This window comes from Pelophylax lessonae (assembly GCF_965119305.1).
Source record: "Pelophylax lessonae genome assembly, chromosome: 9".
Classification (NCBI taxonomy): domain Eukaryota; kingdom Metazoa; phylum Chordata; class Amphibia; order Anura; family Ranidae; genus Pelophylax; species Pelophylax lessonae.
In genome coordinates, this window is record NC_138776.1 from 223,722,448 (window position 1) to 223,743,178 (window position 20,731).

The following is a 20,731-nucleotide window of genomic DNA, read 5'->3' on the forward strand; positions in this document are numbered from 1 at the left end:
TTACAGCATGCTCTATCAAGTGCCAGCCTTGGTGTACGAGCTATAAAACACTTTCCTCCTGAGACTGTCCAGAGTGCCCCGGCAATTATTCAGATGTAGATTTCCCTTGCAGTGCAAGGACAGCTGCACTGCCCTGTGATTTTGCTTCAGAGACTATTTTTGTGTTCTGTGCTACATTGGGATTGTTTATTGCCTCACTATATTATCTCCACAGCATGTTTTATCAAGAGTCAGCTTTGGGTTATGAGCTATAAAATACTTTTTTCCTGACACTGTCCAAAGTGCACCGGCAATTACTCTAATGTAGATTGCAGTGTTATCTGATACTTCTGTGTTCACGGTCTGGATGGATATCGGCATCGGGTTAGCACATTACATGGATCATGGGATTTGATCTCATTACATTCCTCATGCTCCCTATATTGGCCCATGTATGGAGGATTACCCAATATCGCTGCTCAGTGCCTGACTTAGTCTGGATGTCAGTCCTCGATAATCAGTAATTTATGTTGCCGATCCTTGGACATGCTGAGCCATTGACTGAGTCAGATAAAGATCCTGTATGGTTCTATTGTTTTATTGTATTATCTGACATTATATTCACATTCATATGCTCTTGGTATGCCGTAGCAGCATGGTTTTTGGCGTGTATGTATTGTTTTTAATGACTACGTAGTCTATTATTTGGTGATAAGGTGGAAGGTTCATTTTTTCATTATTACTGTTTTTTGATTATTGAATAAACATTAGTTTTTATCTTATAATTTGTCTGTAATTTTTTGGAAATTTCGCTTATTAATACCCCGGTTATTCAGATATGGCGCTTTTGGGGTAACTCTTTTTCTATGTTGTCCCTAGTTTTTTTCACAAGGCCAGAAAACCATACTGGATACCCATGATATTCGGGCCCTCAGACGGCACTGCATCACATACAGGAATGCTACTGTAATGGAAATCACAACATGGGCTCAGGAATACTTCCAGAAAACATTGTCGGTGAACACAATCTACCGTGCCATTCACCGTTGCATGCTAAAACTCTATAGGCCAAAATAGAAGCCATATCTAAACATAATAGTGCGTGAAGGCTGGTTACGGGCGCTACCTATAAACGTGGCTCACAAATGAGCCTAGCTCATAGTGCTACCCAATTCATAAAATTGTGAGAGAAAGTAATGCGATATCAAAGGTGCTTTAGAAGTTGGTTTATTAAAGTGCAAGTGGTAAACATAAGGAGTGCACGATTTATAAAACAAAACTTAGGACAAATCCTGCAAGGATGGTGGATATATCCTCCAAATAAATGGTGAACCAAAGACTGAGTGGTGGTGAAAAAATCTATTTGCTAGTATTACCAACTAATAAATATCAAGTGACCGCTCCAGTAGACGTCCCTCTGATGAAACGTGTAGGGCGGAGTCTGCAACGTCACACGTCACATACTGAGTCTAGGGCCGTGGAACGCGGAAGCTTCCCAGCGCAAACCACCTCTGATCCTGATCAGTTAACCAGTGAGTCTACACTGTTTTTTCACATTATTGCCTTGGGATTTTCATAAACCATGGGATTGTATTTCTGTCGGAGCATTTAGATCTACAAGAGCCCTTCACAAGCGGAATACAAGCTCCAGCTTTTAAACAGCCCACTAGCCCATTACAGGTCGTATTTAAGTGCGCCATCTGTTGGCTTCACACGGATATACACACTGATTCTGTCAGCATACGGTTTAAATTTAATTTTTTCTTTTTTACTTTTTATTTTTATATTTTTTTCTTTTGTTTCACACCTGGCACTTAGGGACTGAGGTTTTGGTCTGTGTTAACACAGGTCACTTGATATTTATTAGTTGGTAATACTAGCAAATACATTTTGTCACCACCACTTTTTGGCACTTTATATTGGCACAGCACACCACCCAGTCTCACTGATTTGTGAGCCACGTTTATAGGTAGCGCCCGTAACCAGCCTTCACGCACTATTATTTCTTTTCTTACCCTTGGACTCCAGGGGTCGGTTGGTGGCAGCTCACACCTAATTTGTATGACATATAATAAATACCCTCTATATATTTTAACTTCATAGCGCTGGTCACTTCCTTGTATTACATATCTAAACATGATCCAGAAGCGCGGGCGTTTTCTCTGGGCCAAGGCTCATTTAAAATGGACTGTGGCAAAGTGGAAGACTGTTCTGTGGTCAGATGAATCAAAATTTTAAGGTCTTTTTGGAAAACTGGGACGCCATGTCATCCGGACTAAAGAGGAAAAGGACAACCCAAGTTGTTATCAGCGCTCAGTTCAGAAGCCTGCATTTCTGATGGTATGGGGTTGCGTGAGTGTGTGTGGCATGGGCAGCATACATATCTGGAATGGCACCATCAATGCTGAAGGGTATATCCAAGTTCTAGAACATCATATGCTCCCACCCAGACATCGTCTCTTTCAGGGAAGGCCTTGCATTTTCCAACATGACAATGCCAGACCACATACTGCATCAATTACAACATCATGCCTGCATAGAAGAAGGATCCGGGTACTGAAATGGCCAGCCTGCAGTCCAGATCTTTCACCCATAGAAAACATTTGGCTCATCATAGAGAGGAAGATGCAACAAAGAAGACCTAAGGCAGTTGAGCAGCTAGAAGCCTGTATTAGACAAGAATGGGACAACATTCCTATTCCTAAACTTGAGTAACTTGTCTCCTCAGTCCCCAAACGTTTGCAGACTGTTATAAAAAGAAGAGGGGATGCCACACAGTGGTAAACATGGCCTTGTCCCAACTTTTTTGAGATGTGTTGATGCCATGAAATTTAAAATCAACTTATTTTTCCCTTAAAATTATATATTTTCTCAGTTTAAACATTTGATATGTCATCTATGTTGTATTCTGAATAAAATATTGAAATTTGAAACTTCCGGATCATTGCATTCTGTTTTTATTCACAATTTGTACAGTGTCCCAACTTTTTTGGAATCAGGTTCGTAGATTCGGGAGCCGCTGGTATATTCCTGGATTACACTTTTGCTAAAGAAAATAACATCCCATTTGTTCCAAAGTCTAGACCCCTGAGCATTACCACCTTGAATGGACAGCCGGTGGGAGATGGCCTTGTAAAGTTTGAGTCCACCACAATCACCCTTCAGGTAGGCGCACTCCATAAAGAGGAAATCATCCTGTCTCTTATTGACTCCCCACTTCTGCCTGTTATCCTTGGCTACCCTTGGTTACAACAACACAACCCTTCCTTTGATTGGGTAAAGGGAGATTTTTTTTTGGGGGTCTTCCTGTTATTTGAACTATTTATCTCGACCCACAAGACTTTCTGGTCGTCTGTTGGCTTTTGCGGCCATCCCTCCTACCTTGCCTCATGAATACCATGAATTTGCAGATGTGTTTTGCAAGAAAAAGGCAGAGGTTTTACCTCCACATTGTTCTTTTGACTGTGCGATTAATCTGATCCCTGGAGCACCTCTTCCCAAAGGAAGGACCAATCCCCTGTCTCTGTCTGAACAAAAGTCCATGGAGGAAAATGTCAAGGACAACTTGGAAAGAGGTTTTATTTGACCCTCTTCTTCTCCGGTAGGGGCAGGTTTCTTCTTTGTCAAAAAGAAGGATGGGGGTCTTCGACCATGCATAGACTACCGAAGGTTACATCAGATCACTGTAAAAGACTCCTACCCGTTGCCTCTTATTCTAGAATTATTTGATTTGCTTAAGAGAGCCATTATCTTCACTAAGCTTGACCTCCGAGGGGCTTTTAATCTGGTTCGAATTAGAGAGGGAGACGAGTGGAAGACAGCTTTTAACACCCGCAATGGACACTATGAGTATCTGGTTATGCCATTTGTAACGCCTCTGCGGTCTTCCAACATTTCATGAATGACATTTTTCATGACTTCAGCAACAGTTATGTGATAGTCTACCTGGATGATATTTGAATTTTTTCCAAGACTCACCTTGAGCACTGCTCACATATAAGGCAAGTATTACAGCGACTGAGAGAAAACCACCTTTATGCAAAGATTGAGAAGTGCAGTTTTCATCAAAACCAGATATCTTTTTTTGGATACATCATAAATAGTGTTGGTTTCCAAAAGGACCCACAGAAACTCTCTTCTGTCTTGCAATGGCCCCAACCGACCACTTTGAAGGGACTCCAAAGTATTCTAGGGTTCGCAAATTACTACTGTACAGGAGCTTCATTAAGGGTTTTGCCTCCATAGCTGCCCCCCTTACTGCTATGGCTAGGAAAGGCACCAATTGCAAGCTGTGGCCCTCAGAAGCAGAATCAGCTTTCCAGCTTTCAAAGGGTATGTCCAGCAAGACTCCAATTCTTCAGCATCCAAACCCTGATCTCCAGTACATAGTTGAGGTCGATGCCTCTGAGGTAGGAGCAGGTGCTGTGCTGTCCCAGAGACAACCTAAGACCTGTAAAATTCATCCAGTGGCGTTTTTTTCTAAAAAGTTTTCTCCAGCGGAGATGAATTACAATGTTGGGAATCGAGAACTACTGGCTATAAAACTTGCATTAACCGAATGGCGACATCTACTGGAAGGGGCTCTAAAGCCCTTTTCTATCCTGACCGGCCATAAAAACCTGCTGTATCTTCAGACTGCTAAACTTTTGAATTCACGTCAAGCTCAATGAGCTCTGTTCTTATGCCGTTTTAATTTTGTCCTTTCTTATGTCCCTGGGCATAAGAACAGAAAGGCCGATGCGCTTTCCAGACAGTTTGTCACTTCTGAAGAAGATCAACCTACCAAGCAATATATTATTCCACCTCACAAGATTGTTGCACAGATCTCTACAGCTCTTTTCCAACAGTTACAGGAAACCCAGATTTGTTTTCCTCAAGGGCTACAGGTTCCACCAGGTCACCTATTTGTAGCCCCCAGCCTCAGGAAACCTGTACTCCTCTGGGCACACGATGGAGTGTTATCTGGTCATCCTGGTGTCACAATCATTTTTAAGACCTTGCAGCATCATGTTTGGTGGCCTCACATGAAAAGAGATGTTACAGACTATGTGGCTGCCTATCCAACCTGTGCTGCTAATAAAGTACCTCGCACATTGTCTGCTGGGCTATTACAACCGCTTCCAGCACCTCGCCAACCTTGGACCCATTTAACTATGGACTTCATTACAGAGTTTCCCAAATCTGATGGCATGACTGCTATATGGGTCATAGTGGATCGCTTTTCAAAGATGTCTCATTTTGTATCACTCTCTGGATTACCTACAGCGGAAGCTCTGTCTACCTCTTCCTTTCTCATGTTGTGAAACATCATGGAATACCTACCAATATCGTCTCAGACCAAGGATCTCAGTTAAATTCCCGATTCTGGAGAGCGTTTTATAACAAACTGGGAGTAACGCGCTCACTCTCGACCTCACATCACCTGCAAACAGATGATCAAACCGAACACATGAACCAGACCCTTGAAACCTATCTTCGGCATTACATCAACTCGTTACACTCCAATGGGTCTAAGTATTTGCCTTTGGCTGAATTTACCATTAACTCCAGTTGGCACAGTGCCCTGCATAGCACGCCATTCTATGCAGCCCTAGGCTATCACCCTCAAACCTTTCCACTGCTTCAGCCTTCATCCGGTGTACCAGCAGCAGATCAATGGGTGAAAAATATGTTGCTACACTGGAAAAAGATTTGCTTATTGCTGCGGAAGTCAGTAGGCAGATATGAACTTTTCTCTAACAGACGAAGATGCCATATGCCTCTGAATGCAGTGGGGGACAGAGTTTGGCTGTCTACCAAATACATGAGACTGAAACAACCCTCTATTAAATTGGGCCCTCGATTCATTGGTCCTTATAGAGTAATTACTAGAGTCTGACCAGTCTCCTATCAGTTGAAATAGCCCTCCTCTCTCCGGATACACCCTGTGTTCCATACTTCTCTCCTTAAAAGGGCAATCTTCAGTCGTTACTACAGAACTCAACAACTACCTCCTCCTGTTCTTGTTGATGGACAACATGAGTTTGAAGTCTCTAAGATTCTGGATTCTAGAAGGTGGGGTCGTGGCCTACAATATTTGGTTCATTGGAAAGGATATCCCATCACAGACCTTTCCTGGGTTCCAGCTAAAGATTTTATGCCCCTGCTCTCATTCGAGACTTTCATACCTCCTTTCCCGCTAAGCCTCGCTAGGCCCTCGAAGGGGTCCATTGGAGAGGGGGCCCTGTCATGTACCTGGGTGTCCTTGAACCGGGAGGTTCCCAGTTTTGCAGCCTGCAGCCTTGCCTGCTGTGCCACAGGGAAGCTCTGGAGTCTTTGCAGTGATTTTCCAGCCTGATGCTTTGCCTTGAACTCACTAGCCCCACCTGCTTCCAGCTGCGAAGAATGTACAATTTAACCAGCCCATAAATAGCAGCACTTTCTGTTACTCAGTGCCCGTTTGTTTGGATTATCTCCCTGGGTGTGCTGTGTGCTCTTTGACTGAATATTGTGTACGAAATTTTGCCTGAATTCTTGACTCCTCTTCAGCCTGCCTATTCCGTACTTCCCTGCCATCTTGTGTATGGCCACTGCCTGCCTCGCCATTCTATGAATTTCGTTTGTATACCACTTTGCCCGATCTGTTGCCGGACAGATCTCTCTCTGGCTACATTTTCGCTGGAATCCTCAGCACTCAAGCTCCACTTCGGACTTTACCTCAAAGGTACCTAACACAGCCTGATTGGATGAGTCAAAGAAGGCTGCTGTTTACTACCAATGTAGTGATCAGAGTAAACAAAAGGCCAACCTTTGAAGTGGAATTAATTACAGTAACACCTACACAACACTCAATACTTTTAATATATATCCTTCTAACTGAAATATATTTCTTATTACAATATTATTGATAGCTGTTAATGGAGATTTCACATAAACCCATTATGTAACACTGACCCACCACCAAACCAGTCATGCTAACCGACGTTACAGGCAGCAGAACATTCTCCACTGCTTCTCTAGACCCTTTCACATCTGTCAAATGTGCTCAGGGTGAACCTGCTGTTTTCTGTGAAAAGCACAGGGCGCCAGTGGCAGACCTGCCAATTCTGGTGTTCAATGGCAAATACCAATCAAGCTCCACTGTGTTAGGCAGTAATCACAGGGCCCACTAGAGGACGTTGCGCCCTCGTACCACCCTCATGAAGTCTGTTTCTGATTGTTTGGTCAGAGACATTCACACCAGTGGCCTGCTGGAGGTCATTTTGTAGGGCTCTGGAAGTGCTCATCCTGTTCCTCCTTGCACAAGGGAGCAGATCCTGGTTTTTGGTAATGGGTTTAGGACCTTCTACGGCCCTGTCCAGCTCTCCTAGAGTAACTGCTTGTCTCCTGGAATCTCCTCCGTGGCCTTCTGGCAATGGCACGTATGTATTGATGTGCCATCCTGGAGGAGTTGGAGTGCCTTTGCCAATGTTTTAACCCTTCCATGGGCAGATTACAGACTCAATTTCTGACCCCATAGACTGTGTTTATTTCTCATTTGGGGTAACTTAGAAAGTCTAGGGGTTTGACTGGAGAAGTTCCTATCCCTCATTTAGTCCTTTTTTTAAAGACTTTTTTGGACAGGACTTAATTTCATTATTACACATTTTCTATTTTTCTATTTGGGGTCACTTAGAGACTATAGCACTTTTTACTGTAGGTTTTTCTGTTTCATCTTGATAAATTACACAACAATAGCCTGAACAACGGTCAACTAAAATAAAACAATGGTATTTAAGTTTCCATTGTTTAAGGACAGCCTGTGTACTTGTTACCAAGGCATTCGTATGAGAAATATTCTCAAACAAACTCAACAGTACCCTGATTTCTGTTTCTATCTGAACAGATTGTGCCATGTACTATTATGTCTGAATAATTAAAAAAATGATTACTAATATCAAATGCAACACATTTACTCGTTGCTATGGGAGACCGCACTCTCCCAGCAGAACTTTTCCAGCATTCTCCAACTGGTAGCACAGGCTCCTTTTGAACCTGTCATGACTCTCATCAGGAACACTCCACAAATCCACAGATCCCATCATTGAGCTTAACTTTCTTGCTATGGCCAACAGCACCTATCTGCTCACTCCTTGCACTGAGCAATGACTTCCTTTCCTTTTCCATTTGCTCTAATGCAGCCTAATGGCTCTTGCACCAGTCCACAGCAGACTCTCTGGCTTGTGTGGAACTGGCTCCGGCCAAGTCTCTTCCATCCGCAACAGACTCTTGCATCTCAGCAAGGGAAGGCGCTATGGGGAAAGTAATATTTGGCGTATGCTATAGGCCCCCCAACCAGAGGGAGGAAGGGGAGGCGGACCTCCTATCACAGCATGGAATGGCAAAAAAGATGGAAAATGTCATTATAATGGGGGATTTTAATCATCCAGATATAGACTGGGCAGAAGAGACCGCACATTCGCCTAAAGCTTGGCAGTTCCTAAATGTTTTGCAGGACAATTTCATGGATCAGATGGTGAATGCACAAGAAACAATGTGTTACTAGACCTACTGATTACTAACAATACAGACCTAATCACGGATGTAGAAATATGGGGCAACTTTAGGAAATAGTGACCATAGGTCAATTAGTTTCAGTATAAATCATAGAAATCAGAAACACAATGGTAATACAAGGACACTGAATCTCAAAAGAGCCAACTTCCTTAAACTGCGCCCTTTGCTAGACAATATAAAATGGGATAGAACCCTAGGAACAAAGAACACGGATGAAAAATGGGAGTGCTTCAAGAACATACTAAATAAAGGGATTGGCCAGTGCATTCCCAAGGGGAATATGTTTAAAAGAGCTAAAATAAACCCTGAGTGGCTAAACTCCAACATAAAAAGGCATATTAAAGCTAAAGAAAAGGCCTTCAAAAAAGACAAGGCTGAGGAGTTATTGGCAGAGTTCCAACATTACAAAAAATGCAATAAGAAATGTATAGGCGCAATCAAGGCGGCTAAAATAGAACACGAAAGGCACATCGCGGAAGCGAGTAAAAACCCCAAGAAATTATTTAAGTCTATAAATAGTAAGAAACAGACCATAACACATTGGCCCCTTAAAGACGACAATGGGAATCTGGCTACAAAGGGACAGAGAGAAGGTAAAAGTGCTAAATAAATTCTTCTCTTCAGTCTTCATAAAGAATTGGGGGACGGAGTGCTCCCTTCTGCGGCCTTTTTGGATAAAGGTTGCCTCAATCATTAAACAACTGACTAATGTGGAGGTACTGGATGACCCTGCATTATGTCTGCTCCATCGTTGACACTCCGACTCCTCAATGCCGCAAAAGCATGTATACCGGTATTTTGGAGGCAAAATATGGCACTACCAATTAAGCTTTGGTATTGAAAGGTTATTGGGATCCATAAAATGGAAGAATTGACTGCCGCATTGAGGGGTACGGAGGAACAGACTAGAATACGATGGCCACCATGGATGCATTATACAGGAACTGATATATATCAACAGGAGACGGAGGAGCTGGCTCCCCGTGTCTCGCTATGATAGATATCGCTCAGCACAACCCCCCTCCCATAAGAGATAGGATGTAAGGGGAAACCCAATAGGTAAAGCAATTGTTGTTGTTTTTTTCCCTCCCCCCGAGGTTTCTCCAACTGCATAGGGAATAGTTGTAGGATGCACTTGGGTTTAAGACACACAATATAATTTTGGTTGTAATATATAATATGATGTGAAGCTACATGTGTGGGGTGCTCATAGGGGTTATATTTTTTTTTTCTCTTTTGCGCAACATCACATAAGTTATTGCTACAAAATTGAAGTTTTGGAACACGTATGGAATTCTTTTTTTTTTTTTTTTTTTTTTTTTTCTTTATTTATCACTTAATGAGTATTTTGCATAATTGACGCATCTGATCACCCATGGGGTTTTTTTTTTTTTTTAAATCTTTTTTCCTCACTTAATGAATATATTGCATATTAGATGCATCTGATCACTCGTGTTTTTGTTTTTTTTGTTTTTTTGTTTGTAATGTCACTTAAGCTTTTAATACACAATTAAAGTTTTGTAACACGTGGATTTTTTTTTTTGCGTGTTTTAGGGGTAACACTATTTATGATAACATTGCACAATTGTTGTATTGGAGCACGTGTGAAAATCCCTGATATTTTTTAATTTACCTATGTGTAATTTATAAGCTGGAGAACAGGGGATGTGTATTGTATTTTTGTTTTGTTTGTATATATATATTTTATGTATTATTGTATTGAATAAAAATTTAAATAAAAAGAAAAAAGAATTGGGGGACTACACTAACCCAGCTTGTAATGTTAAATTTAATAATACACCTCAGGAAGCACCCTCATGGTTAACAGAAGCCAGATTTAGAACTAAACTTGAAAAACCTAACATAAATAAATCACGGGGCCGGATGGCTTACACCCGAGGGTCCTCAAATAACTCAGCCAGGTGCTAGCCAGACCATTGTTCTTAATTTTTATGGATAGTCTACTGACGGGAATGGTGCCAGCTGATTGGAAAAAAAGCAACATGGTATCAATATTAAAAAAGGGTCGAGATATATCCCGGGGAACTATAGGCCGGTTAGCCTAACATCAGTAGTCTGCAAGATTTTGGAGGGGTTGATAAGGGGCTATATAAAAGACTTTAGTAATGAAAACAGTATTATTAGTAGTAATCAGCATTGATTCATGAAGAATCGTTCTTGCCAGACCAATCTAATAACCTTCTATTAAGAAGTGGCCTGCCATCTAGCTAATGGAAGGCCGGTGGATGTGGTGTATCTGGACTTTGCAAAGGCATTTGACACAGTTCCCCACAAATGCTTACTGTACAAACTAAGGTACATGGGTATGGACCATAGGGTGAGTACCTGGATTGAAAGGATCAGTCCTGGGACCAATCCTGTTTAATTATTCATAAACGACCTAGAGGATGGGATAACCAGCACAATCTTGGTATTTGTGGAAGATACTAAGCTAAGTAGACCAAACTCCTTCTATGAAGGATGTGGCAACCTTACAAGCAGACCTGAATAAAATAATGCAGTGGGCAACTACATGGCAGATGAGGTTTAATGTTGAAAAATGTAAGGTAATGCACTTGGGTGTCAGAAATACGAACGCAAGTTACTCGCTAGTGAGTGAGTCTAAGATAGAGTCTAAGATAGAAAAGGACCAGGGGATCCTAGTAGACAATAGGCTTAGCAATGGCATGCAATGCCAAGCTGCTGCAAGCAAAGCCAACAGAATACTGGCATGCATAAAAAAGGGGATTCACTCCAGAGATAAAGCGATTGTTCTTCCACTCTACAAGACTCTGGTCCAGCCACATCTTGAATATGCCATCCAGTTCTGGGCATCGGTCCTCAGAAAGGATGTGCTTGAACTGGAGAGGGTCCAGAGAAGGGCAACAAAGATAATTAGGGTGTAGCACTACTCCCTTGGGAGCTGCTGGTTGAATGGAGGACATCAGCTATGAGGAAACATTACAAGCATTGAACTTATTCTCTCCGGAGAAGAGACGCTCGAGAGGGGATATGATATCAATGTACAAATACCATACTGGTGACCTTGTTACAGTCAGAGCGGTAAGGGTGTGGAATTCTTTTCCACAAGCAGTGCTATCAGCAGGGAGCATCGATAGTTTAAAAAAACTATTAGATGGGCACCTTAAAGACCACAACATACAGGGGTATACAATGTATGGTTAACAGCAAACATACAAACACACATCATAGGTTGAACTGGATGGACTGGTGTCTTTTTTCAATCTAACTATGTAACTTGCTTCCTTTTTGCGTTTTTACTGCTCAATCTCTGCAGCCTGACACACAGGACTTTTTTTAACACAGTTCCTTCTAACTTGACGTGTTCACACACTTTCACATGCAGACCCCACTGTATTCATATTAGCTGCTCCTCACAGCATTTTCTAGTCTGTGATGGATCTGGAATGCTGCCATTAATGCCCATAGCATTCCTCCACCATATTCAAGTTTGGGGTGATTAAACTTAAGTGGTAGATGCGTTTGCACCAGTCCAAAACTGTATTTTAAGTGCATGCAGCCCACTTTTATTTAAAAGCAAGTCAAAGTTCACACAGATAAATCTTCCCACGCAGGGGGTTTTCACCATCACTGCGCAAATATAACATTCAGCCTCCTGGCTCTCTCTGGTGGAAGCTTTACTGCTCCAAGTACCCCTGCACTTTCCACTGATCACCCAAACCTCTGGTTCTTCAGTCTGGACGGTTCCACACTAATGCATATAGCTTCTCTAGGGTGGATGGCTTCAAACTAATGCTCACAGCTCTAGTGCTTCTGTCCCACATGGACTTCCTCTCAGGCTTGGGCCTTCCTCCAACCTAAACACCGCTAATACCTGACAGCATCTAACACAGCTCCCTTTAGACACACTGACCTCCCTCTGACCTAGGGCCCCGGGATCTAACTCTATGGGCTCTTTCACACAGACAGACCGTTCAGATCCGCCTGTCAGTTTTTTTTTGGTGGATCTGAGTGGTCCCCCCATGCATCTCTATGGGGCATCGGATGTCAGCGGAGACATGTCCGCTGACATCCGATCCGATCTGTCAAATCTGGACGGATGGAAACCCTATTTTCCATCCGTCCAGCGGATCAGATGAGAACGGACCGACGGTCCGTTCCCATCCGATTCCCCCATAGAGATGTATGGGGAACTGACAGCTGTGTCTCCGCACACAGAACGGAGAAAAGCTGTCATCCTTCTGCTCAGCGGGTGATTGGCGGATCGATCCCCGCTGAGATAAACGGAGTCCGTCCGACGGACGGAGTGTGTGAAAGGGGCCTTATTGCTCAGGTGTGGGCTGGCTTCACAATAGACTCAGTGTGCTTGCTTCTCCCAAAATCTAACATAAACCACCAATCTACCACGTAGCACTGGGTTACCCTGCTACAATACTTACGTATGTCCTTTTGAAAACAAAAGAAACATATTGAAAAAAAATGTGGTTGGTGGTCAGGAAATCCTTGTTTGTTGGGCCTCTGTGTGTGGCTCTGTGAAAAAGTCTCACATGTGGTATCACCATTCTCAGAAAGAGTAGCAGAATGTATTTTGGGGTATAATTCTTGGTATGTCTGTCGTAGAAATTAATAGGGCTTGGAGCCGAGAAACCCGATCAGTGTGCTCAGGATTAATATGCACCAAACGCCATTAATAGCGTGTACTGAAAAGTACAAATGTACCACTCTTTTGCATATGGTTTACCAAGCGCTTGGTGACAAAATAGGGAACAGACACACTGGGTCATATCGATGCCATTTGCCCGGGTCTCTCTCTCTGGGTAAGTATATGTGTATGTGTGGATGCGTGAGTGTGGGTAAGAGCAAATGGATATGTGTGTGTGTATGAGAGTTTCTGTGTGTCTGCATGGATGAATGGCTGTGTGAGGTTTATCTCCATGTGTGTGGTCTGTGCTGCGTGTGTCTTCCTGTATGAGTCTCAGGGCAGGGCTGGTTTATTTACAGCAAGTGGACAAAAGGGGGTTACAGGGAGTGACTTAAAGACCACCAATCACAGAACATGTATACATTAAAAAAATACAATGGGCAGTGCTTATGTTAAAACAGAGACATGTGCAGAGAGGAGCAGAAATGGCTGCCATCTTATGAACCTGCTGTGCTCATTCATAAACATGGACCCATTAGCTGTTAGTGGATCTCATCAAATATGATTCATATAAAACATGTTTAATAGTGACCATTCTATTTGTTCCAGTTGATGAGGCTTTATCTGCATTAGATAATAGCAGCAGTGTTTCAGTTATACGGATCAAGTATGACTAAAAGATGCCATCCATTAATCTTGGTAAAATGATAAGAATTCCATATCACAAACATATTTCAGCAGTATGGGGCCCCTAATGGCGGGTATACATCTGTGCGATGGACTCTCTTTGCTACAAGTATTGTGCCATCTCATCTTAATGGAAGGTTTTTGCTAACAAGTCTTTCTGCAATAACAGTTAACCACTTAAGCCCCGGAAGATTTTGCCCCCTTCCTGACCAGGGCCTATTTTGCGATTCGGCACTGCGTGACTTTAACTGACACTTGCGCGGTCGTACGACGCTGTACCTAAACAAATTTGACGTCCTTTTTTCCCCACAAACAGAGCTTTATTTTGGTGGTATTTGATCACCTGTGCGATTTTTTGATCATGCGCTATTAACAAAAAAAGAGCGTCAATTTTGCAAAAATAGCAATATTTTTCACATTTTTAAATATGAAATTCCCCCCCTAAAAAATGTAAAAATGAAAATTTAACATTTTCGGTCAATTTGTTTTATGCTACATATGTTTGTATGACAAAAATCGCAAAAAGCGTATTTTGATTGGTTTGCGCAAAAGTTATCGCGTTTACTAACAAAGGGAAAGATTTTTGTCATTTTTGGTGTTTTTTTTTTTAACGCTTAATGGCGCCGATCTGCGATTTTTTTTGCGGTACTGCGACATTGCGGTGGACAGATCGGACCCTTGACTGACATTTTTGACACTTTTGGGGTTACCAGTGACATTACTGCAGTAATCAGTGCTATACATATGCACTGTTACTGCAAAATGACACTGGTAGTGAAGGGGTTAACTTTATCTGAGAGGGAGGGGCTGTGTGTGTCCCTAGGGGTGTGATTCTAACTGTGATTGGCTGTGGCTTGAGCTGTAGAAACAGTGATCAACGGTCCTACATAGTAGAACCGTGTGATCACTGTTTCTACACAGGGGAGAATGACAGGCGGCTTGTTTACACTAGCCGCCTGACTTTCTCCCTCTGCAGCGACGAACGCAGAGTGACCGGCGGACATCGGGTCCGCCGGTCACACGCGCGGGGGGGTCCGTGACCACGCGGGAGCACGCCTCCGGGGCGCTTGCTCGCTCCCTAGACCCTCACAGGCTAGCGACGTAGATCTACGTCACTCTGCCTGTGAGGGGCTGACTGCTTTAACCAGGAAGTGGTTAAAGCAATAATCGTTGTGAATAGCAATTACCGGTAAAACTGACACTGGGAGACATGACTATTTAACTAAAGAAATGTCCACAATTAAATTTCCACAACAATGTCTATGCTGTGTGTTAAAACTATCTTATAAATTTACAACTTTGTATGAAAACAAATAATGTTTTCATTTTTTTTTCCAAAAGGACATGTTCAAAAGACTCATTCCGCCTCAAAGAATATGTGTTTGCTTTCGAAAATATGGTCATACATCAGGATTGATTATGGTCATACATCAGGATTGATTTATTTTCAATAATTTATACCATAGCTTGTAGGCTCTATAACTTTTACACAGGTGCATCATACACTGATTTGGGTTATTTTTTTACTAAAGAAATGTGGCAGTATAAATGTTGGTCTAAATTTATGAAGAAAATTTACTTATTTGCAAAATTCTATAATTTAGTGAAAAATAAAAAAATACCCAGTGGTGATTAAATACCGTCAATAGAAAGCTCTATCCGTCTAAAAAAATGATGTTGCATGCCTGAGTAATTGTCATTCAAATTGTGACAAAGCTGAAACCTGAAAATTGCCCTGGCAGGAAGTGGGTGAAAGTATCTGGTATTGAGGAGGGGATACAGGAAAAGAGGGGAGCTGATCCTCTATGTCGCAAATGTGACTTTTTTGGTGGTGGTACGTTTTCCGTTGGGCCTGGCAAGGTAAATCTCTCCAATGGGGCACAGATGGTGAAAAAAAATATAATAATTTATAATATAATAAAAAATTATAACCCCCCTTACACTTTCCAAAAAAAAAAAAGTTTTGCCTATAGTTCTACTCTAACTAAGTTTGTACCCTTATTGTTACCAGAAAATTATGACAAAACTAAACAAAACTTCCTTGACTGCTACCATGGTTTTTGGACATTGTGTTTGTGTGTTAGATACAGTTGTACACTTTTTGTATGTAATTCTTTTTTTTTTTTTTTTTTACCACACAGGAATCTGTTATGTCTGTATGGTTGATGTTCAGTGACATGTCAGCTGCACCATTAACCCTCTATGATCCTCTGGAATTATCGTTATCGGTCGTATCATCAGATGACCATATATTATCAGTTCATCAACCGGTGGTGACGGCGCACTCTTGGTCCTTGCCTGTATTAATTTTTGAGAGTCCAGGTGAAGGGCCCCTGCTGCGTACCTCTCTTTACTTGCCGGAGCGTTGCAGGAGAGATTCTTCAGGATTGCTCAGTGCTGGCTATGTCCGGGTTATATTCCCAAGAAATGCAACACATGGTGGTGCATATCCTGGAAATGACATATTACAGAGTGACAGTGATCTGACTTCTAAGGATAGTGATAGAGTCTTAGCTGTTAACAATGTTATTTCTGGCACAAGTGACATAATACTAAGAAGTGATAACACAGTCTCTGAAGATGAAAAATCTCTTTCTGGCATTGATGATATTGTCACAACCCGTTGGGGAATATCTGTCTTAGAAGAAGGACTCTATGGGCTTCTTGCCCTTTTCTCTTTGCTAACCCTATTGTTTTTGATTAGTTGTCTAACTTTTATAAGGAGACACAGAAAAAAATCAGCACCAGAGGGTCCTGGGAATCCTGAGGCACCAAACTGGGTATGGCTGGAAGGGCCTGAAGCTAATGGACCACGAAATCAGGGAGCAGTAAGTGAAGAAGAGGAAGAAAGAGAACAGTGGGAAGGAAGAGAGACAGGACCACAAAGCCTCACCAGTACATTCCATCCAGTGAGAAATTCACAAGGGTCTGACAATACTAGTGGCCATAACTCTCACATTGGCTCATTCTCACCTGCAAGCCACTCTAGAGCTGGCTTGGAAGCTAAAAAGCAAGAATTGTCTTCTTTAAGATCGATAATCCCACAAGGAGATAGAAAAATAGAAAGAGGACCTGATGATCCCTCTGTGCGCTCCATTTTGGTAGCCGGCGAGGAAGATATCATGTGGGTATGCAAAGACATGGGTATGAGGGAACCTCAGGAAATCCTGAACTATATGGAAAGAATCAGAAGTGAAACAACTCATCAAGGAGAAAGGAGGAGAGAGGTTACACAGGGTATAGGAATTAATGTAATGGGAACAAATGTTAGAAGATTAACTTAATTTCATCAACGTAAAGTATGGTAGTAAGAAAAAAACTTAAGGTTAAGAAATTTTAATGCCCCGAGAGAACCCACCTTCTTTAGACTCTGGTAGTAACATATGTATTTTCCCTTCTATTGTTATGGTATGAAATTTCCTAGTGTTATTCAGCAAATAACCTTGAGGGTCCTGAAACAAACCATAGTTATAGTATTCATAACTGGAAAAGTTATAAAAGTCTTAAAACACTCTCACTCACATTTTCATGAACTCTTATATGTTAAAGATTTGCAGTTTGTTTTCTTGTAAGAATGAGTAAGAGTGAAAGTCACAGATGCCTCTCATAAAATTAGCATATCATCAAAAAGTTAATTTATTTCAGTAATTCAATTAAAAAAGTGAAAATTCATATACATAGTGATACAATGATACAAATATAAAGGTATGTGGTGTAGCGCTTATATGATAAAATGAACTCCGCAGTCCATATACAAATATATCAATCATTGGAAGGAAAACAAGTCCATTCAGAAAGACGTGCTCCCAAAGGTGTAGCCAGTTAATTCACACTCCAACAGATCTGTGCAGAGAGACCACCACCAAGAGAAAAGATGGCCCCTTACCGCAATGTATGGATCCCCACTACAGAGATCAAATCCAGCTCAATTCACACATCTATATGGCCCTTGTAGACAGTACCCGGCTCATAGCGATATCCAAATCAGCTCCAATCATTGAAGGCTCAGGTATAGGTACATCAGATGACATAAAACTTAAGGTGTATGGATAACTTCTGGATATCTTTCAGCTCATTAGTAATGACCGTACCCCAAGCTTGCGGCTCCCTGTTGTCCCTTGGAAGTGAAACTTCTTCCAGGTGTTCACAGGTGATTTCCCAAAAATAGACAAGGGGGGACTAATAGTGCATTATCCTTATAACTTTTATTGCTGATACTCAAAGATGCACTTACAGTTAAGACGATATAATAAGCTTGCTGGAACCCTGTAGATCCGTGGCCGTCTGCAGTGTGGACCGCGGATGTAGTTAGTGACAGCGTGCCTCCTCTCTGACGCGTTTCCTCCGAGCGGACTTCCACTGAGACAGGAGGCATGTCAAGCATTTCTTTCTTTCATTTTGATGATGTGAGCGAAAACCCAAAATTCAGTATCTCAGAAAATTAGAATATTACAGAAGACCAATAAAAAAAAAAGTTTTTTAATACAGAAATGTTGGCTTACTGAAAAGTATGTCCATGTACAGTATAGTACACACTCAATACTTGATCGGGGCTGCTGGGTTGTTATAGAAGCCCAGGTTGCTTTGATAGCAGCTTTCAGCTCATCTGCACAATGTTTATCTTCCTCTTGACAATACCACACAGATTCTCTATGGAGTTTAGGTCAGGCGAGTTTACTGGCCAATCAAGCAAAGTGATACCATGATCATTCAACCAGGTATTGGTACTTTTGGCAGTGTGGGCAGGTGCCAAGTCCTGTTGGAAAATGAAATCAGCATCTTCATAAAGCCGGTTAGCAGATGAAAGCATGAAGTGCTCTAGAATTTTCTGGTAGAGGGCTGTGCTGACTTTGGACTTAATAAAACACAGTAGACCAACACCAGCAGTTGACATGCCTCCCCAAATCATCACTGACTGTGGAAACATCACACTGGATCTCTTGCAACTTAGATTCTGTGCCTCTTTACTCTTCCTCCAGACTCTGGGACCTTGATTTCCAAATGAAATGCAATATTTTCCACAGTCCGTGATGATTTAAGGGAGCCATGTAATCTGCTGGATCTCATGCAACTTAGATTCTGTGCCTCTCTACTCTTCCTCCAGACTCTGGGACCTTGATTTCCAAATGAAATGCAATATTTTCCACAGTCCGTGATGATTTAAGGGAGCCATGTCATCTGCTGGTGTTGGTCCACTGTGTTTTATCAAGTCCAAAGTCAGCACAGCCCTCCAGAAAATTCTCTTTACATTCAAGTCGGGGTAGCATCAGACTCCCTTTATTACAGATTAAGGTTACAGTACAGAATAGGGGAATCTATGCTGGTGCTGGTTACTGCATTGGTGGTGTGGGGGGGGGGGGTGTAGACTGTGCTGCCAGCTGCTAGACAAAGCAGTAGCCTGAAGTATGGAGATCCCTCATCTAAAAGAACACGCAGAATCCTAAATGGCTTTTTTAGTGTTGTTAAGTTTTTTTTTTATACAAACAAAAACAAAGCTCTTGCCAGCCCCTGAAATAAGAAAGGCCCTCGAGAAAGTCTGACAATGTACGCTCAGGCTCCTCTTCAATGTAGCACATGTAGCACAAAGCACGACATCTGCACCACATCTGCCTGGCTGCCCCCTTCAATTCAGGGTAATACAACACTGAAATGCAAACAGAAGGCCCAGTGTAATACCATACAAACTTTTTATTAGATATCAATGTACTTACAAAACTACACAAATCTGGCCATGCCACTGGAACCATGTCCATCCATAGAGACACAGCTCTGCCTTCTTATTCTGTTTGCATTTAATTGCTGGTGATTTTACTTGAAAGTCCCCCCTTACATGGGAATCTTTTTAGTCTTACCTTGGGTTCCCCATCAGAGTTTCCCTACATCAGGGTTCTCATAAGAGTATCCCCTTACATCAAGGGTCAGTGAAGCAGCAGGGGGGGGACTGGAGCAGGTATAGTCAGAAAAAGTTTAATCCTGCTGTAAAATGCTGGGACAAACACATAATTTTTTGCTAGGATATCAGCAGTCCTTAGCAACCAACACAGCGGGGTGAGGAAAACTGAACTTCTTAACTGGAGACTGCACTGAGAGTTTCATGGGTGCTGAAAGCAAAGACTGTGCACATTAGCTGCTGGTTGGATAAAATCTTGTAGTCGATTACATTTTGCCTTTGGTTATAGTTTTGAGACCCTGGATCGAATATATCAAATCTCAAAAGACTTTGTTAGTGTTGTTAAGTTTGTTTGTGATTTTATTTGAAGAAATCATACTGCTACAGTATTATAGCTACAATCACCTTAAGCAAAAAGAAAACAAAACACTAAAACATTGAGCAAACAATTTCCCCCAGAGTTTCTTAGATCAAAGTTCCCATCAGAGTCCTCCTTAAACTCTGTAATTAGCACAGAGCACAGAAGCTGCAAGGCAATTCTGTGAATACTGAGGCAATCCTCAGGATGTGCTTTTGTAGGACAAAAGCATTTGTTTCTCCATCAGAGCTCCCCCCTTACCCCAGGGGGTTCACACTATTATGGATTTGTGCCCCACGTTTGCATGGGCATAGCAGCTGGCAGCCAGCCCATTCATTGGAATCTTGCTTGTTTGCACCTTTTTTTTAAAAAAACTCGGCCCCAGGGAAATCGCATGGGGCTTTTTGCAAACATGCTGCATGGGAGTGTTTTTAATAATTAAGCAGCGCATTTTGGCTGTAGGTGGTTGTGGGTGCAGCTTCGATACCCCCAACAGTGTGATTTAAAGAGGTTGTAAACCTCAGAAAAAAAAAACTGAAAGACAGAGGCATAATGAGCTAGTATGCTTACCTTGGAACAAATCCCCTGCAGTGCCTCCCACTCACCGGTAACACGGCAGACATCGTCGGCCATCCTGCTTCCTGGTTCACATCCTTCG

At 42.1% G+C, this 20,731-nt stretch overlaps 1 protein-coding gene across 1 annotated transcript in view; it reads left to right on the top strand.

Moving 5' to 3' along the window:
* The window catches only part of TMEM132A (transmembrane protein 132A), a 669,669-nt gene extending 652,272 nt beyond the window's left edge, over positions 1–17,397 (top strand). The window contains exon 11 of the mRNA XM_082267409.1: positions 15,967–17,397. Within this exon, the coding sequence (XP_082123535.1) occupies positions 15,967–17,109 (1,143 nt within the window). The 3' untranslated portion in view covers positions 17,110–17,397. The remainder of the gene's footprint in view (positions 1–15,966) is intronic.
* Positions 17,398–20,731: the final 3,334 nt, after the last annotated feature.